General features: G+C 40.1%; 1 protein-coding gene across 1 annotated transcript; it reads left to right on the forward strand.

The window, feature by feature from the left end:
- The first annotated feature begins 1,063 nt into the window (after positions 1-1,063).
- tbc1d9 (TBC1 domain family, member 9 (with GRAM domain)) lies at positions 1,064-21,398 on the forward strand. Its single transcript, XM_026360070.1, has 21 exons — positions 1,064-1,815; positions 7,104-7,214; positions 8,926-9,044; positions 9,587-9,815; positions 10,077-10,338; positions 10,504-10,711; positions 11,447-11,653; positions 11,747-11,911; positions 12,371-12,521; positions 13,868-14,082; positions 14,174-14,291; positions 14,446-14,731; positions 14,964-15,093; positions 15,415-15,513; positions 15,889-15,957; positions 16,219-16,459; positions 16,589-16,654; positions 16,958-17,044; positions 18,176-18,244; positions 18,441-18,544; positions 18,631-21,398. The coding sequence occupies exons 1-21, from the start codon at positions 1,695-1,697 to the stop codon at positions 19,405-19,407; spliced, it is 3,834 nt and encodes a 1,277-aa protein (XP_026215855.1). The 5' UTR covers positions 1,064-1,694; the 3' UTR covers positions 19,408-21,398.
- The last annotated feature ends 302 nt before the right edge of the window (positions 21,399-21,700 follow it).

Raw genomic sequence — 21,700 nt, forward strand, 5'->3', positions numbered from 1 at the left:
GCGGTTTACCAGAGGGGAGAGTTTGTAAACATCTACCTGAAACCATGTTTCAGTTGAGCTGAGTCAACCTAGGAATAAAGTTGTGCTCCCCCTCCTCCTGCATCCTGTTTTTGAAAGAGCAGGAAACGCAACAAAACTCTTTTTCTTTTCATAAATGTGTCATAATCACACTGTCCTGTGCATCTTGTAATCATGTGTCTATTGTCTCCTGCTCTCTTATAAAAGAAAAATTATATAACAATGCAATTGGTGTTAGGGCACATAAGTAACATACATTAAAACCATCTGAGGAGAGACCTGAATGAAACATCTGATGTTCATATTTTATTTCATAAAATTAAACAGAGCAGCTCAGTGATGAGAAAACATAGTTATGTTTATTTGAAAGCAGACTCTGGACACACTAGGAGCTCAGGAGGGGCCCTCAGCACTGCCAGAGTTCATTTTGTCAACGAAATATGTATTTGTCGATGGATGCTGATTTAATAACTAAATTGGAACAACAATAATTAAAAAAATGTATATTGATGCCTGTAGAGGTGGATATGAAGTGATACAATGCGTGTTGTTTATTTTATACCTGTCGACCACAGGCAGCAGTAAAAGGAAACCACCAGGTGAAACCACCGCTTCATGTCACTGTGATCACTCGTGTTTTGATTTCACTCTCATCGTTATTTCACCGACTCCCGGTCGCATTTAGTCCATTTATAAGAACAACTTCTTTTACTGTAAATTATTAGAAGTTCACAGGTTCAACAGCGTCATAGAAGTGAATCTATGACTAAAACATGACTCAGATTCAACCTGACATTCACTGATCACCTGCTGATTAAATCTAAAAAAGATCAAATGACTAAACTGAAAAATAAAGTCCACGTTTCCAGCAGCTCAGTTCAGATACATTAACCTAACACAAAAATAGACTGGTTTAATTAAAAGGAAAACGCAGATGAGCTGAGTTAATGAATATTTTAACCGTTTCATTCATTATTTCCCCCCGTGCCTCCACCTCCTGCTCGCTGACGTCTCGCTGTGCGTGACGCGCTCGCTGCGTTTCACAGCTGAAGGAGGAGGAGGAGGAGGAGGAGAGGACCGCAGCGGTGTTGTTGGGCTTCACACTGGAAGTATCGTGCTCGTTTGTTTCAATACACGGGCGGACATCGCAGCTGGAAGATCAGACGAGCCGTTTTTGCTGCTATTTGCGGTGTGGCTGTAACGCGGGTTTCTCTGCAGAACATCACGGCGCGCGTCGGCACGGACCGGATCGCACCTGCCGCGGAGCATGGACAACAAAGACTGATCGCAGCACTGCGCCGTGCGGCAGCAAAACCGAGCCAGGCTGCGAGCAAGGAACCTCAAAGAGATGCATTTGTTTTAAAGCCTGTGTTGCACAAAAGAGGCTGCTGCAGAAAGAGAAAAGGTGCCGTGCGCGAAATTTGGCGTCGGAGCTCCGCTGCGCAGGCCGATACCCACCGATGTGCGCTGCCTGGTTTAATTATAGCAACACTAGCATGTGCGTCTTACTCTCGCTCCAGCATCCAGTAGGAGATATTGTAAAGGTCTAGAATCGGTCGCCGGTGTCCTCAACATTTAATAATCCTTCCTGAACGCAGTCGCACGTCTGACCAGTTTTCATGGTGGCCGTCAACAGCCCTGTGCGTTCAATGTTCCCTTAAAACAACAGGAGAATTATGTGGGTCAGTCCCGAAGATGTGCTGCTGGCGGGTGCGTTATGGATCACCGAGAGAGCAAATCCATACTTCATCCTCCAGAAACGGAAGGGCCACGGGGATGGAGGCGGAGGGCTGGCGGGTGAGTGAGTGCCATCTTTAAACTGCACTGATCAATAACAAAAACAAACAAACAAACAAAAAAAAAAAAAACAACACCACCAGCGTTTCTTTGACGTCCCATATGGTGAGAAGGTGAGCGTCGGTGGCGCAGTGACGGTCCAAGATGTCAGGTGAAGCGTGTGCTGGTGTGAGGAAATAGGTGGCAATGTGAGCAGGGTCACATGACCAATCAGCGAGCACAGATGACCTTTAACCTGCAGGCCTATGTGTCAGATAGTAGTGAAGAGCTGAACGTCTGTGTTTAGTTTAATTGATTTGTCTTGTCTGTGTGATTCAATGAAGACTGAACCTTTGACCAAGTGTGTTGACATCCAACAAAACTACTTAAAGAGCAAAGTGCAGCAGGTATCTGCCCTCTGCTCAAACAATTTCTGCAGATGTTGGGTCATATGATGGAGTGCACAGAGTTAGAAACAGACTTGGAGTGTCGCTGCCTGTAAGGGAAATGCAGCCTGCATGCAGGACAACAATACAAACAATAGCAGCTGTTGTTTGAGTTGTGCAGCTGGTAATAACTACGGGGCCTCGACAACAGTGAATCTATTTGACCACCAACCAGAGGCATGGTCTTTTTGCTTGTTCATGCTGAATCATTCCCCTCCTTCCTCCTTTCACTCCTCCTCCCTCTTGCTTATTCTATCCAAAATGGGTCAAGCAGCAGCAGGAGCAGCAGGATGAGGAGGAGGAGGAGGAGGAGGAGGAAGAACAGGGTATGGTTATGGTTCACAGTTTTACAGCTCACTGTCCTGTTTTGTCACAGTTGGGAAATTTGGTTAATTCTTGGACCAGTACTCAGCTCATCGCTGTGACAGAGTGATGCACGCCCTCAAGTTTAATAACAGATAATGTTGAACATAGTTGATTAAATAACTGAGAGTATTGTCCATATGTTGGTGTGTTAAAACTTATTTTTGTCTTATCAGTGCCCAAAAGAAACAAGCTGCTTCTGCTGTGGCCTCTACAGAACTAAGCTTCTTCCCCTTTTTGTCTGTGTTGTACAGTAATCCTACTTTGAAAGATTAGTTGGCCCAGTTTTACTCACTTTAAGAAACCTCTTAGATTCTAGAAACCCCTGCTCTTAGGTAAACACCAGAACAAAAATGACGAACCACTGTTTCCTGGTTAATCTAGTGAACTATTCTTAATTTGTACTATTACATTTACTACTCCCATAAGAAATACTTGCCTAATACATGCAGAATTTGTGGGTTTGGTTTTCAGAGTAACTGGTACCTGATGGTAGACAAGTTTCTTTTGTGTCATAATTATATTTATTTCCAACCTCTGACAAATAAAGACACACAGTAAATATATATTTAAGGTATAAATTAGCTTTTGGGTAAATTTGAGGCTAGCTATATTAAAACAAACATAATATTAGTCATTTGAACCCCCTTAATATTAATAATTTAGTATTAGACCTCATTTTCTCCGTCTCTGGTGTGTTCTTGCTGTGGCAGCTCATATTGTGCTAAGTGGTGCTAGGCAATGATGTCATTGTTATGTAAAAGCTGAGCTTGCTGACTTGTACTGTGTGCCAGTTGGCACCCGGCTCACAGTCACACTGGTACTATCCTCAAGTGGTTCTTCCAGGGAGAAGAGACATTAAAGGCAAATATCTTTATGTTCCACTTAGCCAGGCTTGAACCCCAAAGTCAGACCCAGCAGAGGATCCATAAGGTTCGATGGAAAACGCGTCTTTTCTTTGATGATCTGAGGCTCGACCAGAAATCTCCACTGTCTAGCGGAGCTATGGGTGGCAGCACTGTGCAAACATCACTACAATAGCTGCACAATGATGGTGTGTCGCTCCTTTGGTACCTCGAAGATGAGCTTAAGGCATCATCTACACACTCTAAATGTGCCCAAGTCAACACTACTGTTAGGTGCAGTTCACTTTGTTTATCTTAACAAACCTTATACAGAACCTTTATTTTACAAGTCAAAAAGAAGAAGAAATGAATGAGTGCTCATACTGTAAATGTTGTTTATATAAGTGAGTGGTGGGCATTTATTACGGGTTCCCAGTACAGGGTCAGGCCTTTCCAAGTAGTGCCAAGAAGGTCAAAGCATGAATTAAGAATTTATTTTCTGACTTTTATCTGATCTTTGCTTGAAAAATCGCACTTAAAAATGAAACATCAGAGGGGAACATCATGATGGCTGACAGCCGGGCAGCGCGCAGACACATGCATGTGACAAGAGGTCATGAGTTGACGTCACTTCAAAAGGTCACAGTTGCTTAGTCTCACAATGGAGTTTTTGTTGGACACTGTAGAAACACAGCTGGAGGGATGCTGTGATAATAAGGAATATGTCGCCATTACATTTCAGAGGGGGTAAGGAAAGAAAAATACACGATAAGCAGCGTTTACTGTAAATAAACCAGAATCAGAGTATCATGTTACTTAACGAGTGTTTGTAGCATCAAATCACACATTAATTAGAGTCACAACACAACACGCTCATTTACAATCTGTCTGTTCTTTGTATGTTGCACGTCTTGTATTTTATGACCAGTGTTTAACTTCAATAGACTCAGAAATGTTGAGAAATGGCTGAACAGCAGTTACATATATACATATATCTAATCTGTAACCATCTATTGATCCAGATTGTTCAGGTTCATGTTTTGTGAAACGCTGAAACACTGATCTGAAGCAGTTTTTTGGATAGAGAGAATATAAACTATAGAAAACAAATAGTCTTTTTCTCATTTGATTTGGCTTTCTGTTCTACCACGGAGTGGAAAAACCTATCTGAGAAGGTGATTTGTTTTGCTCTAACAATAAGAACTTCAGACAGGGAAGTACAAACCGTCACATGATTTTATTGCTCGCTGTGTTAGGGAGGTTTCTCAGGTTGAGGAGTTTTCCAGCCAAAAAAATACCAAACAGAACATGAATCATTGCAGCTGCCTGTTGTTTCTGTTGTGTTTTCAAGACGTGCACCCACTCGATCAGCGTGTTGAAGGAAATGTCGCTGTAGAAGCAGAGGCGTGTGTTGGAACGAGCCACATGGGCCTTGGTGTTTGGAGTTGGCTGTACATAAAGGAGATCACCCCCACTCCAGCATGGGCGTCTCATAACAAAGACAATAACGAACTAACACCTTTTAGTGGTCTCCTTTCATGAGAATAACCCACGGGCTTCCTGCGTTAAACCTCAAGTCACACGTTGTAGGGTGAACCAGTCATTACACGCAGTACAAGTAAAGTCCAAATTTGCTGCTTTTCATGAATTTTTAAAACTCCAAGAAACGGCACTAGACACTTACGTGTGCTTTATCACTTTTACAAAAACGCTGCTGAGAGGAAACGCCAACTGTAAAAGAAACAGAGTTCTGAGGTCAACATGCGAGCAACTGCACTTTTGGGTTATGGCTTTTTTTAACCTAGCGATTTTTGTTTTGTCAAAGAGGAAGTCTTCACCCTCACAACAGTTGTTTGCTTCTTACAAAAGCACTAAACCAAACAGTCAAATGACATTATATCATTAGTTTCACATTACAAAACCCTTGCTGATCAATTGCATATGAATTCCCATGACCATCCGACACATGACAGGAACGCTAGATTAGCTGTTAACTGAGACATAAGTTGCTTTTCTTGCACATTAACTGCAACAGAATTGAGTAAATGACGAGGAAGAACATGAAAAGGAAATGAGAAAAATAATTGGCATGAAAGGAGAGAGCAGAAGACAATTAGAGCAAATGATTGTAACTTCAAACGATGGGTCAGTGAATCTAACACTTCTTTTTCAGACTTATATAAATAAGAATAAGGAACAGTTCATCTTCCTTCACTTGTCTTCGCTCCCCTCCTCCCCCTCATCCTCTCGTTGTGTGACTCACCGTGTTTGCTCTGATGAGCTGCTGAGCAAAAATAACCCGTCTCTCATGGCTGTTACACCTACTCCGAACCAGAGGGGAAAATTTGTGGCTAAAAACGACTTTAAAATGGTTAAATTGCTAATTACGGGGTTTTAAAAACTGTAAGTGATTGTGGTTCCACAATGTGTGGAAGAGCAGCTCTTTGGGCTTCCAGCATGTGACAAGTTAATAAAAAAGAAGTTATTAAGAAAGCCATGTTATTAATGAATGTTAATAATGAGGGTGAAGGGTCATCAGTCTCTCACTTCATACATAACAAACCAGCAGCAAAAGCTACCTGTAGTTAGTCCGTCACTGATGCAGTTGTGTTATTTAGTTATTAATGCTCACTGTTGCTTTGTTTACAGTCATGTTTACTTGCTGTCTTTTCTGCTTCTATGTCTAATTTCTGCATTTCTTAGCATGTGACTGTCACCTGTAGATTGTGTTATAATGTTAAACCCGTAGCAGGATTGTGTGCCACCCACATGCTCGTACACATGCCGGAGCGCAACAACAAAACAATAAATTACAGGAACTCTCCGCCGATTTAGCGTTGCACTCCTATAAGCAGGGGCCTCGAGAGACGCATTCATTAAAGGCTGGTCAAAAGGAGAGCAGCAGAGGCCGTGATATCCTTACTGTCAGTCTGTATTATGGGCGAGCCTCTAAATGCTAGGAGCTTACACTTCCCATGATGCAAACACTAGAAACCCTTCATGGAAAACATCCACGTCTTTCAAACTCAGAACTTCAGTTAAAAGAAAATGTGGTTTCTGACCTCAACATCAGATAACGCAGATAAGATCACCATATTTACTTACTTTGTCAAACGAGACAAAGCTCCTTCAGATCCACAGGAGACGTTATACAACTGTCATCACATGCTGAGTGGTACTCTACTCTCTTTAAAGAGCAGAAAGACTGAAGAAGGATACCCACTAACTAATGTGTCTGGTTTTAATCTCCAATCACAATCTACATTTTTGCTTTAAATATTTTTGGTGATTTTTGACACTTTTTATTGTTTTTATTAACTATCACCATCTTAGTCAACAGTTTCACAGCTGTGGTTATGGGTCTGTGTTTGTCTGGCTTTAGACGCCAAAATTACATTAATTTATTTATTTCAAACACAAATACAGCTCAGTCATGATAATTGAACCCAGAGTTGTGTAAATGCAGCAGAACAGTGTAACAAACAAACAAATTTAATGTGGAACATAAACATTCAAGCCACAGGATGTTTTTTAAATGCTTAAATCTTAAACCACAACTGCTTTGGTTCATAAGTTCTGAGTTTTGTAAGAGTGTGAAGTGTTCGTTTGGTCTTTGTGGAGAAAACTCTGAACTAAACTTCTGTGTTTCTTCCAGGTTTACTGGTGGGGACTTTGGATGTTGTCCTGGACTCGAGCGCTCGAATGGCTCCGTACAGGATTCTCTACCAGACTCCGGACTCTTTAGTTTACTGGATCATTGCTCATGGTATGTGCACTTTAAGCAGGACATTTTAGTATAGATCTGTAAGTTTACTTGTTTGCAAAGCTGTCCCCCATCCTCCAAACAGCACATGATGTTACAACGTGCTGCTTTTTTCCCATGTTGGATGTGGATGCCGAGCATTACATCACACCCTGGCAGTTTTAAAATGAGAGCTTTCAGGACCAGGTTGAAGAATTAATGCTCCAATGTTTATGATGGGTTTGTGTGACCTGCTAATACGTGTAGTATTGTAGTCTGCACGTTCTCTATATGCAAACCTTCTCTTGTTATCTTCAATTTTATGAATAAGACTGCACACACTATATGCAAACAGTTTTATGAGTGGGAGTGCTTCACAGTCTGTAGCAGTAAAATATGAAAATAAGCAGCTACACTCCAGATTGATTAGAAGCAGCACTGTTTTGTACAACATGTGATTAAATATGACATTATTCCAGCTATGATGAAAGGCCTTGGCACTCGCAACTATACTGACTGACAAACTTAATCTGCCTGTGTTGTCCAATCCATTGACCAATAGTCTGCCCTAGAGAATGAAAAAATTCCAGCTGGATATCACAATCACAAAGCAGCCAGTGGATTTGGAGCATTTTCTGCATAATAAGAAAAAAATAAAAACACAACACAAATTAATTAAAATTGACTGATCAGGAAACCATCGGATTATTCTACACTATATACCTAAGTGAAAAATAACAAGGGAGCTGTTGGAGGTGCTTGCTTGGAAATATCTGATTAAGCTTTGGACTAAAATAGAAAAATCTAAGAAAATAAATGTAAAAAGCCATCATTAGATTATTTTTAGCTATGTAGTGCCTCAGTCTGTGTTGCATATATGATATCAACTCATTACTCAAATATGTGTAATGCTGCATTTGATTCAACAGTTCCCTACTAAATGCATAAATAAAAAAGAGTCATATTTGAGTTCCCTATCTGAAATGGAGGCCTACCAAAGAGTAGTCTGGCTCTGAAATTGCATTAGCGTCTTTCCACCCCTGTCTCCCCTCCAGTTCTTAATCCCTCAGCCCAGAGATAGCAGGAGAGTGGAGCAGTCTGGGAGATGTGGCTAATGCAGTGAAAATGCACTCACTGAAAGGCTGTTTGCAGCAGTGTTGAGGTAAACAAGCAACAATTGGCAACAATAACACCTCATTCCAAAGAAACTCAGTTTTTATTACTGGTAACAGTGACAATTGGTAATTACTAGTGTTGTAACAAAAAGGCAATTTAATGTATTTAATCTTTGCTCTCATTGATTATTAGCCTGTCCTCCATACCTCCACTGTAGAGGATTCTACTGTGATGGGAAAAAGAGGTTGTTTGTTTTCTCTGAACAACAAAATAAAACCCAAATGTACTTTCCCATAACCCAAGAATTGCAAGATTCATCTTTGAGAAGCTGGAATCACTGAAATGTGGGCATTAAGCATAAAAAAAGTTAACCTACTAATATACTACAATACTCTCCGGATCAATTAAATGAGTACACTGCTTCCTACAATACAAAGAGTGTAATGTCAAATATTTGAAGGTAAATGGTTTTATCTTTGCGTCATCATTTTTATTCCCGTCGATATCACATTGTGACACCATCCTTGGATCATTATTTCTGAAACATTACACCTTCATGCCCCTTCAGTGAACTCCACTGCCTTGGGTGCTCTGACTTTCCCTCCTCCTTTATCTGCAGGAACCTCGCGCAAAGAGATCACAGAGCACTGGGAGTGGCTGGAACATAACCTGCTGCAGACTCTCTCCATCTTTGAGAACGAGAATGACATTACCACTTTTGTGAAAGGAAAGGTTCAGGTAAACAGAAGTTTAATGTTTGGATGTCAAATTCTTGTATTTCCTGTGTGTGTTATCATCAAGTTTATCTTTATTTAAAGTTAACTATATGACACTAACTACTGGTAACACATAAAAACATTAAAAGGTGACACATTAAACTGCTTCACATGAAAAATGGTTTATTTAAAAAAGTTAATTGAATTTATTGAATATTTTGTTCATAATAACAAAAAAAACTTAAATTAGTTTTTCAGATATAAATTAGCAAGGAGAAGAAATATACTGTATAATTGAACATGTTATGGTGCATATTAATGGAGACCTCTGTAAATAGGGGAGCAACACAAAAATGTTCCTCAGTGGTTTAAGTTGAAGAAATGTGCAGCCTGTTGTTGCTGTATGAGCCCACTTCTTATGCATATAACAATGCTGAATTTAAATTGTGCGCTCTTGCTTAAAACATCAATCACATTAACTTCTACTGCTTCCAACTTTACATTCCTCATTTTCCTCATGTCCCAGCTCATTACCTAATTCCGTCTCTTTCCATCTTGCCGCAGGGCATCATCGCAGAGTACAACAAGAACCACGATGTCAAAGAGGACGACGACACAGACAAGTTCAAGGAGGCCAGCGCCAAGTTTCGCAAGCTGTTTGGGATGCCCGAAGAGGAGAAGCTGGTCAACTATTACTCCTGCAGCTACTGGAAGGGAAAGGTGCCTCGGCAAGGATGGCTCTACCTCAGCATCAACCACCTGTGCTTCTATTCCTACTTACTGGGAAAAGAAGGTTGGATATAAACCTTTCATATTCACCTATGTTGGTATATGTTGATGTTTTTTCTACAGTATTTCAGCTATTGGTGCTTTAACGATTAGTAGATGTGTGTGTGCAAATGCTTAAACTGCATATCCTGACCAGACCACTTGCTTGACAAGATAAAACCTTTTGCAAGTCTTCAGCCACATCCTGAGCTACCTTAGCGCACTGAATTGTTGTGATAATACATTATATACTCATATCTATCTGTAACATCTCTGTCTCCATCAGCTAAACTGGTGGTGCGTTGGGCTGACATCACCCAGCTAGAGAAGAGTGCCACCCTCCTGCTGCCCGATGTGATCAAGGTGAGCACGCGCAGCAATGAACATGTCTTCTCCGTCTTCCTCAACATCAACGAGACGTTCAAGCTCGCGGAGCAGCTGGCCAACATCGCCATGCGTCAGCTGCTGGACAACAAAGGGTTTGAACAGGACCGCTCGCTGCCCAAGCTGAAAAAGAAGTCACCCAAGAAGGTGTCGGCACTGAAGAGGTAAGAAAGAACCGAAGCAGAGTGAGAACAGTCAAGCTCAACAATAACAAATGTCATTTAAACACTTTTTGTATTCAGTATTTTAGATATCTTAATGCATTGATGATTTATTTGAATTATTTTAACCTCACTTAAAGGAGCTAAAATGTAATTTCCAACTTCTAGGGACCTGGATGCAAGAGCCAAGAGTGAGCGTTACCGGGCACTCTTCCGTTTGCCCAAAGATGAAAAACTGGACGGACACACAGACTGCACCCTGTGGACCCCCTTTAACAAGATGCACATCCTGGGACAGATGTTCGTTTCCACCAACTACATCTGCTTCACCAGCAAGGAGGAGACACTGTGCAGCCTCATCATCCCGCTGCGTGAGGTGGGTTGTTGTCCGGTTGTCTCCGTTCGGCAGCAGCTTGCACAATATAAGATTTTATAAAATTATACACCTGGAAGAAATGAGAAGTAAGTCATTGTTATGATGTGAAAGCGTTTAACAGTGTTGTCTGGTCGGGGGTTGTCTCTGTCCATCTGTTCTTAAATTCATTAACGATGGCGCTCCGAGCGATAAGGTGCTGCAGTAATAAATGCTACAAAGTCATTAACAAAGGGTGAAGAGTTTTTCAGGCTGTAATAAGCCAAGTCAGTCACCTATAACTGTTAATAATAATTTATAAAAAGGGAAAGAATCCATAAAGTCAGTAGTTAAGCCAACTAAAGCTTATGTAATAATGAAACAGCATTTTAATGCGTTGATCATAGGACACATTAGTTGCCTCTTTTACTTTTTAAACTAAATGCGTCACAAATAAACAGGTTGAACTAGCTATACTACAGTAACCTAATCTACACGAGGAGTGTAAATACCGTATGTACTGTATTAACTCATCTACAGACTAGTTTGTGTAGTCCAACCTGTTTTAGTTAATCAGTTTGTAACCCCCACGTGAGTTGGTCACGTTTAACATAACAAACAGCAGGTACAACAAACTGCTGCTATACAAACTGTGTTGTATGACACATTAAACAAATCTTTGGTTGCTGCGGTTATAGCTGCTCGTCCTTTCTTGTTTTAAGGTGACTGAGATTTAAAATGTTTCCTGATGTTTTCCAGGTGACCATTGTGGAGAAAGCGGACAGCTCCAGCGTGCTGCCTAGCCCGCTCTCCATCAGTACCAAGAATCGCATGACCTTCCTGTTTGCCAACCTGAAGGATCGAGACTTCCTCGTGCAGAGGATTTCTGACTTTCTGCAGCAGACCACCTCCAAGATCTATCTAGAGAGGGAAATCACTGGCAGCCTGAACAGCTCAGACGATGAGGTAGGAGTTATGTGAGTGCTTTTCTGCTGAGTCATGAAAGCATGGTGACCGTTTTGTTTCTCACATAGTGTACATGGCTTGTTTCCTCTCTAGGTTTACTCCCAGCCTGGATCCCTGCTCTCCAGCAGCCCACAGCACAGTCTGGGGTCAGAGGGAGAGCGTACGTTCAACCTGAATGACAGCAGCGTGCCCACCGCCACACAAGCTCTCATGACCATGTACCGCCGCCGCTCGCCTGAGGAGTTCAACCCCAAGCTGGTGAGTCAAATTACACCTTGTCAAGTACAATGTTAAGGATTTATTCTTGTCGGGGTGTCACGTCACGTTGTGAAGTATTCTGTGATAGCACCCTGATCCGTTCAGACTATTTATACTTTTAGTTTTAAAGTTAGCCAATTGCATCTTTTTTTACTTGCACTACTACTCCACTATTGCACTGCATGGGATTTAAACTGCATGGAGATTTGCTGCCTAGTGTGAAGATATTTCTCCCCAAGGCTCTGCGTAATTAAAGCTAGGCCTGCTGTAATCCTTAATTCAATGGGGCTGTGATCCTGCATCAAAGAATATTACAGTATTCAATGAGGAGTGTAAAGAAATCACATAGTCTGTTCCAAACTGATGGTGTCAATAGTAAAAGCAGAGATTTGTGTAAAAACGCAAATTGTATTTGAGCTACTGCATCTTATGATTTATTTTCCCCGCTACTTTGCTCAGGCGAAGGAGTTCCTAAAGGAGCAGGCATGGAGGAACCACTTTACTGAATATGGACAGGGAGTGTGCATGTACCGCACTGAGAAGACGAAGGAGCTCGTCCTCAAGGGGATTCCTGAGAACATGAGAGGGGAGCTCTGGCTGCTTTTCTCTGGTGAGGAAGGCCTAAGCAACACACTCCGAGCAAGTGATTGAGTTATACACTGCATCTTCTGGGACCACACCCTGCACGTGCTCACGCTTTGTCATAAAAACATGTATTTCTGCAGGTGTAATTAATGCAGACATCCTAATCACAAATACACAATGACAGGATAAGAATATCAAAATCAATGAGAGACACAAATATGCTCTGAAATAAAAGCTGTTGTAAATAGTAACATATAGTATATTTTTTATTCTAGTTTTAGCTAGCGTGGTATACAGCTAATTGTAAAACATCAATATACTGATACCATATTATTTCAGGTGCTTGAACATAAAGTGACCTAATTAAATTTGTTAAACTAAACTTAACTTAACGTTCTTTGCAACAGCGTGCTGCATATTTAGGTATGCACAGACTCCAGACTTTCCTGTTTACAATCACAGCCTCAACTCATCCTCACCTGAGCAGGTTCTAAACAGCCCCACCCTGTCTCTAGTGACCCACTTGCAGTATGGCTCATCCTGCTGTTGTCATAGCTGGTTTGTGTTCACCTTAGTCACACCTGTACCTTCTGAAGTATGTTTTCCTAATGCGCGGTGGTGAGAAAGGGTGAGAATAATGTGAGCTTCTCTACTGGGTATGTCCTAGTTAGAATGTTTACTGAGGTATAAGGATATCTCAGTAAAACCTAGAACCCAATCAAACTTGGAACATGGAGTGATGCTAAAAGATCTGCTCCAGTTTCTCAGATAATTCATTAAACCTGCAATTAAGCCTTGAAAGCATGAGAATACTAAACACCAGTGTGAATTAAGTTAGTCTTTAGACGCTTTTATCCAAAGTGACTTACAAAGTACAGGACAAAGGCAGGGTAAGCGTTAAGACGTCTTGATTTCGAACCCCAGTCTCCTGCATGGAGGGCGGCGATGTTACCACTACACCATCCAGCTGCCATGTGACAGTAAACTGGACTGTAAACAACTGTTTACGGAGGCGCTGAAGGTGGCTGCTGACTGAATTGTGTATATTGTGGTGTAGTCAAAAATAATCATACAAATGAAACTTAGATAGAATCTGTTTATAGTTTTGTGGTGATGATACGTGGCTTTGATTGACTGTGTCAGTGTTTTCGTGTCTAGATGTTATTAGTTAGTGCAGTAGAAGAATACTCTAGTTTGTCTGTGCACTTGTTCTTATACTGCTGCTTTGACACTTTCGTTTTCCTTGTCTGCGAGTGTCTCTTACATTATTTAAAATAATCAGTGACACTTTTGTTGTGAAAATCTGAGATTTTAAATATAAGCTATTTTCACCCTTTAAATCGTATGCGTGTTTTTCTTTTCTTTTCACAGGGGCAATCAACGAGATGGCCACTCACCCAGGATACTATGAAGACCTGGTAGAGAAGTCGATGGGCAGGTACAACCTGGCAACAGAGGAGATTGAGAGGGACCTGCACCGCTCTCTGCCTGAGCACCCGGCCTTTCAGAACGAGATGGGAATTGCTGCCCTCCGCAGGGTCCTCACAGCCTATGCATTCAGAAACCCTAACATCGGATACTGTCAGGTACACTCACTCAACAACTTGTTTTTGTTTCCACATGAATTGGCACAAACCTGACAGTCCTTGACAATACTTGTTTTTCTGTTCTCCACAGGCCATGAATATTGTAACATCCGTGTTGCTGCTCTACGCTAAAGAAGAGGAGGCTTTCTGGCTGCTAGTGGCGCTCTGTGAGAGGATGCTGCCCGACTACTACAATACCAGAGTTGTAGGTCAGTATATTCATATTATTGTGCATTTATATGTGTTTACTTAACATCCCGTTGCATAATTAGATTTTAGACTTACTGAATTATTTACTTGCAGATATATATTAATTTCCTTTCCTTGTTTAACATCTCTGTCTTGTTTCCTCCTCTTTCCCAGGTGCTCTAGTCGATCAGGGAGTGTTTGAAGAGCTCGCCCGCGAGTATGTTCCCCAGCTGTACGACTGCATGCAGGACCTTGGGGTCATCTCCACAATTTCTCTCTCATGGTTCCTCACCCTCTTTCTGTCCGTCATGCCATTCGAGAGCGCAGTGGTGGTGGTGGACTGCTTCTTCTACGATGGCATCAAGGTCATCTTTCAGCTGGCGCTTTCTGTGCTGCATGCTAACATCCACCAGCTGCTGGGCTGCAAGGACGATGGCGAGGCCATGACTGTCCTGGGGAGGTAAGAAGAGGCACCAGAAATGTTTCTTTTGTATATAAATAAAGAGGAAGTATATAAAAAGGAAATATATGAAAAGGAAATTTTGCCTAAGATCAGTCACTAAAACCAGAACACAAAGATTTCCTAAAAACAGTGTTATAATTTATTATACAACTTATTCCATAATCTTAACAGATGTCTTATAATATTTAATAATTTTGATACTATATCTCCTCCTGTGTGTCTATTGTAGGTACTTGGACAGTGTGACTAATAAGGACAGCACTTTGCCTCCCATCCCCCACCTGCACTCCCTGTTGACAGACAATGGAGAACCACATCCAGAGGTTGACATCTTTAAACTGGTCCGCAGCTCCTATGAGGTACTAAAGCTGGATAATAATTATGGGCTTTCTATTTGGTTCTGTTTTAGTCAGTGAGACTTACAAGGAATTCAAACTAATGTATTAATCTCGTAAACATCTATTGGACCTGGATCTTTTTAAATGCTCCTTTTTTTTATTGAACTTTTTTTTTTCTTCTAAATTAAATAAAGTTGATCCCATATCTTTTGAATTTTAATCAAATTTTCTTCAGTTCCTCACAGTAATGCAGTTATCTACGCCTTCTTGTTTCCACTGTGTTAAGGTTTCTAAGTTTACAGCTGAGCTGACTTATATTTCTTTCTGTTTTGTTTGTGTCAGAAATTTGGTTCCATCCGTGCAGATGTGATTGAACAGATGCGTTTCAAACAAAGACTGAGGGTCATCCAAACCATTGAAGATACCACAAAACGCAATGTGGTAAGGATACAGTTATACATGCATTACTCTAAATTTCAAACACAGTTGTCTTTTGTGCCATAATAATGTGTATCGTACAGGTAAAAAAATCAGCAGGGCCCCTTTAGAATGATGTTTATGCAACTGCTCACATGTCAAAGTCAACTCTGTCTACAGTGCATATCTATCAGGTGCTTCTGATTTGTTTGCATGTTCTTATCTAAAGTTTGTACTAGAGCTTGATCAACCTTGTCCTGCAAACAAGCAGTAGCAGCTACACCGGCTCCTTAAGTCGCAAACTTAGATTTGAGCTTTGAGCCACAACTAGATTCTGGTGATAAGATGGTCTTTCTTCACACATGCTACTCACTAGCTATGTGATATTTTATGTTTTAGGTCAGAACTATTGTTACAGAGACTGCCTTTAGTATCGATGAGTTGGAGGAGCTCTACGTACTTTTCAAGGTGAGTTATTACTGCACATTAATGTGTGATGATCCACAGATAAATACGATAAATAGTCTTGATATGAGTGCTTTAGCATTAGCTGTTTATGTGTTATATGCCTGTATAAAGACACAGTGAAGTTTAATAATGGCAGAGTGTTCATAATGATTCTGATTATTCAAGAGTGAATTTGTTTTCCACTGTCAAAGTCTCTGCTGTAGTTCACAAACATGACATGATGCTAAAGTTGTTGTTTTACTTCTCTGTTCCTCTCTTCAGGCAGAGCACCTGACTAGCTGTTACTGGGGTGGGAGCAGTAACCCTACAGAGCGTCATGACCCCAGCCTGCCCTACCTGGAGCAGTACCGCATCGACGTGGAGCAGTTTAAGGGCCTCTTCAATCTGCTGTTCCCCTGGGCCAACGGAGCCCATTCAGACCCCCTTGCTGTGCGCTTCTTCCGTCTCCTTGACCAAAATGGAGATGCCCTCATCAACTTCCGGGAGTTCATCAGTGGCCTGGGTAAGTAGAGAAATATTATGTGCACGTGTCCTTTTAATATTCTTTGGAAGTAATGGTTTGTAACAAAGAGCTGGCACGGACAGTTCAGTTAACAATGTCAATGATGGGATGATTCTTGTTTTGTTGTAGGCGTTTTGTGTCACGGAGATCTCACTGAGAAGCTGAAGCTCCTCTACAAGATGCATGTTTTACCTGGTGAGTGTGCATCGATACAGTTCAGAGAGGAAACTGGCATACATGTATATAAAAAAAATGTACTTGAAGAAAGTTTGGGTCTTTAAAGTTTTTGACAATCTGACAAACCAACTGTTAAGTTATTATACTATTCCAGTCACTGTTAGTGGAAAAGTTGACTCTGATAAATTATTTTTTTAAATGTTTTAAAAATGCAAAGCAACTATCACTATTATGTTATTGTAAAATGCATTAAAGTAGACATGAGGAAAAAGGTCACAAATTAATCCAAGTTAAATTTTAAGACTAATTATTTTCAAACAGAAATCACTCATGAACAGGAAGAGCCAGACTCTGCCTTTGAAGCTACTCAGTACTTCTTTGAAGACATTACTCCCGAAACATCAGTCGGTAAGATAATTTATTTATTTTAATGTGCATCAGCCTTGTTTTGCTACGTTCCTTCCACCAACACACAATAATTTTCCCCTCACCATTTCTCACTATGGTAAAATTTCATAATGCGTGAAAACTCAGTAGCCAAAAAGGCTCCTAAGTGGGTCAGCACCCTGGAAAAGTGGAGGGATGCAGAAAAAGACAAAAGATATTAATGGTCAAGATGTGCATGAATGCAGGCACTAAATGGTATGAGGAACACGGAAAGGTTTAGCAGCTCAATGCACTGCAACTTAAGAAAACACAAGCTGAGTGAGCTGAGCTCTAAGGGCCATAACAGAAAAAGCTTGGACCACAGCTACTACTGACAAGTATAACATCACAATGTAGTATTTATGAGTGTTGACAATGACTATTTATGGCATTATAAAAAAGTATCTCTACCTTTTGGGCAAATTAAATACGAATAAATACAAGTGGATTCCTCATGTGGGCAAATAGTACCCATACACTGTCAGCAACTATTCAACTATACAAACTATTTATTTAATTAGTGCACACTGCATGTTTTTCAGTCATCTCACATGCTGGTTTTAGTGCCTATGCTGTAAAGAACAGAAATGTTTCCATTTACACTATAAAAGACTTGATTTTTGTAGTTATAGACGTTCACTTTCACTTTCAAACATATGTAGCCTGCACTGTGCACCCTCACATAGTTGAAAGTACCAGCACAAAAACAAATGTGGACCCAGATTAAATTATGTGTGAAAGGTGAGGGCCTGCAGCTGTTTCCTGTGTTTAACAAGCAGAGCAGATAGAATCCATCTGCTTCAAACACAGTTTGATCTAAAAGCAGAATTTGAATAATGAAGCCTATGAACTAATGTCACCTGTGTTACGTTGGGTTATGAAACAGGATATTAGAGTGGAAACTTTCTGATGCACACATATTTAATATTAGCATGCACTGTTGACATAGTGTTACACTACTTCATGCAGGAAGTAGTGAACCTGTTGTGATTGTAGAGAAGTACAGCAGGACCCTTTCTGTGACCCTATACTAATATGGGAAGTGTGTACTTCATGTATAATATAATCTGCCTGTTAAAATAAATTGTGCCAATCACTACTTTGCCTCCACAGGCCACGACTCAAAGTGCAGAAGTGAGAAGGACGATGGTTTTGTCAGAGTTACATTTAAGACAGAAAAAGGTAAGCAACATAAACAAACCACAGTAACATTAAAGTCAGACTATATAAATCTAATAGAACATTCTAAATAATCAATTTGCCTAAAAAGAGAGGAGGTTTGAGCTACTGTGTGAAATTGTCATTATTTGTCAATGTTCTTAAATCACAAAACAGAAACAATTATTTTATCTTTAAGCAATGTTTGTACATTTTACAGTGAAGAAACTGAACACCCCTGATTACCGCCACTACCTGAAACTGTGGAACCAGGAGTCCAAGCCTAAGTTTGAAAACACAAAAGACCTCCCCAAACTGAATCAAGTAAGACCTTATCTGCTGCATCAACTTGTGTACGTAGTAAGACTGCAACCATGAGTGACCTAGTTTTTTATTTTTCGACCCTTTAGAGCCAGTTCATCGAGCTTTGCAAGACACTCTACAGCATGTTCAGCGAAGATGTTGCAGAGCAGGAACTGTATCATGCCACAGCTACAGTCACCAGTTTGCTGCTGGAAATGGGAGAGGTGGGAAAACTCTTCTCCTCCTCTGGTAGAAAGGACCTTAACATGGAGGCTAAAACAGAGCCGCACACGTGTACAAGAGAAACCACAGATCCCAAAACCACCCAGAAAGATGGGCCTGAAGACACGTTCCAGCAGAACAATGCCTTTGTTCCCACTGGTCTTGAAAACAAGCCGAGACCCTGTGAGGATGGGAAAGGGGATGAAGAGACCGAGCAGCTGCCACCTATGCAAGACATCAAGCTGGAGGACTCATCTCCCAAAGACACAGGCATGTCCTCCGCCATGCTTATCTCGGATGATGAAACCAAAGATGACACTTCAATGTCATCTTACTCGGTGCTCAGCGCAGGCTCCCATGAGTTGGATGAAAAGCTGCAGTGCGAGGACATTGCAGATGACACGGTGCTGGTGCGCAGCGACAGCAGCTCTAACGGTGGCGGAGCCCACGACAGAGGGCTGCCTCACAGCACCAGCATTGATAAAGACTGGGCCATCACGTTTGAGCAATTCCTGGCATCTGTTCTCACTGAGCAGGCCCTGGTGCATTATTTCGAGAAGCCGGTTGACGTGACTGCTCGTATAACTAACGCCAAGAATGTGCGCAAAGTGGGGCGCACCCTGCTGTCAACAAGTGACTATGAAATCTCGCTGTCTGGCTAAAGCCTCACAGGAGATTTCACACAAAGACTTGTGCTGTTTTAAAAGGGAAACACGGTTATCAGCAGGAGTAAAAGTGTCTCCGTAAGTTTTAGAGGACAATGAAGGTAAATATAAAATGTATGTGTACGATAGTTGAGTGAATGTGACCAAAACTGCTCTTAGCAATGTATTTTACCAGATGTGAAAGACTTTATTATAACAATCACTAGATTGTGCCCAGTGAAGAGGGAACAGGATGTTAATATTAAGGTTTACTCAGATGAAATCCGTGTATACATGTAGTAGCTGTATTTAAAGACATCATGCATAGGTGTTATTATTGTAATCTCTAGTATTCTTAGGTTATCTAGATGTAACTGTTCACAGATACAGTACAGATTCAGACTGGGATACTGATAGTCTACAGTATGTACGATCACCTAACATTATATCTGGTATAATTATTGCTTCCTTACTTTACAGTTCAACTTACTGCTGATTTAAGATTATTTTTCATTGTCTCTTAGAGTTGATAATCTGAAACAATATAAAGCAAAGCTGTGAAAATTCAATGATAGACTGAATTTTCATGTGTTAATGTGTCAACTCTCTTCAGCTCCATGTCACTTTAGTCCAGTGTCTCTTTTTAAAACCTATATCTTTCCAAAATAATGTTCCAAGTTTATTTTTCCTAATAGCTATGATTAGGGAAACAACAACAAAAATTGGACACAACAGTTTTCTTGAATTAAAAGCGAAAAACAATAATATGGACAAAACATTTTCATATTCTAGGAACTAGACGGAAGGTATGTGTTCTAAGAAAAAAGAAATATAGTTACACTAAGAACATGCTGTTGAATTAAGAACCTGCACTTTCTTTATGTTTACAACATAATGTGATTCACTAATGTGTTTGCTTGGCTTTTGCCCAGCTATCCTCATCTGCACCCGACTAAAATGTTTTTGTTTTTTTTTCAATTTTTAACTTTGCTCTGTACATTTTTTACACTGCAGTTTAATTTTTTATTTTAAATGTCTATTATTATAATGATTATTATTATTATTGTTATTATTATTATTATTATTATTTCACTGGATTCTGGTGCATTGTATATCACTATAATTAAAATTACAGTATGATTGGTTCATTACATTGCCTCAAGCGTTTTATGAATGTAAATCTGATTCAGTGCTGCTTTATATATAACAAGATGGTGTGTCACTGCCCTCTGGTGGAATCAATTTTAACTTCCAATTCCTATTTTCTCCAGTTCTGACAAATATGATTTAACAGATGCAACGTTGACAGTATTATTTTTGTTCTTTTAAATTGGTCTTTTACTTATAAAAATGAAATAGATTGTAACTAGTGAAAAAGTATCTGTAGTTTAACTGTAGTGTGCAGAACTGTAATGAAGTGCTCAATTACAAATTTACATAACTATTGTAAATCATTCATTTATTTTCCTACACTATTACTTTATAGGGAAAAAATGTGTTTGGCATCTTATATTACTAGTTACATTGTGAAAATTTAATGGTTTACACACAAACTTGTACTTAAATTAACTTTGTAATTTAGAAGTTTTTGAAATGACATGTCAGTACACTTACTTTATACAATATTTTAAAGCCAAATAGTGTGTCAGATACAGAGATGTTTTTTTGTTTGTTTGTTTTCTTTCTTTTTTTATCAATGTTTTAGTTTGACAGAGGATAAAACACTGCATTTTTAAATACAGTATACCAAACAGCTCCTTGTTTTCTAGTAGATGGTAGTGTTTTGATTAAAATATACAATAATGTGCATCTTGAAAACAGCTGCACTGTGGACTAAACACTCTGGGGTTGTGTCTTACACTGACCAATCACAGCTCAGTAACACACAACAGGACTCAGTTCTCTTCTCAGACACATGGAAATGAGCATTGATTATTCAATCAGGAACAATGTGTGTTCAATGGATTAATTAAGTATCACTCACCAGCCTTGTCTAACACTTTCCAAAAATCCTCATCAACTCAAATGAAAGAGTCATTGTTGAAACTCTTGTCAGGTTTGACCATTGTTAATAAATAACACTATCATTTGTGTTTCCCAATACTTAGTGATTACATTAATGGGAAGAAACAACATCAACATTAATCTAATTTTGATGGATTTGTTTCCATGATAAGTAACTTAAGTCACTATCAGCATAGTGACCATATTGTGTCGGATATGATGACATCTTTACTTCTGACTATCTCTGTGTAGAAACATTATTAATTTAAAAGAATACATAGTAATAGTGCTTAAAGTTGAAGCTACA

The sequence above is a fragment of the Anabas testudineus genome, chromosome 1 (assembly GCF_900324465.2).
Source record: "Anabas testudineus chromosome 1, fAnaTes1.2, whole genome shotgun sequence".
Classification (NCBI taxonomy): Eukaryota; Metazoa; Chordata; class Actinopteri; order Anabantiformes; family Anabantidae; genus Anabas; species Anabas testudineus.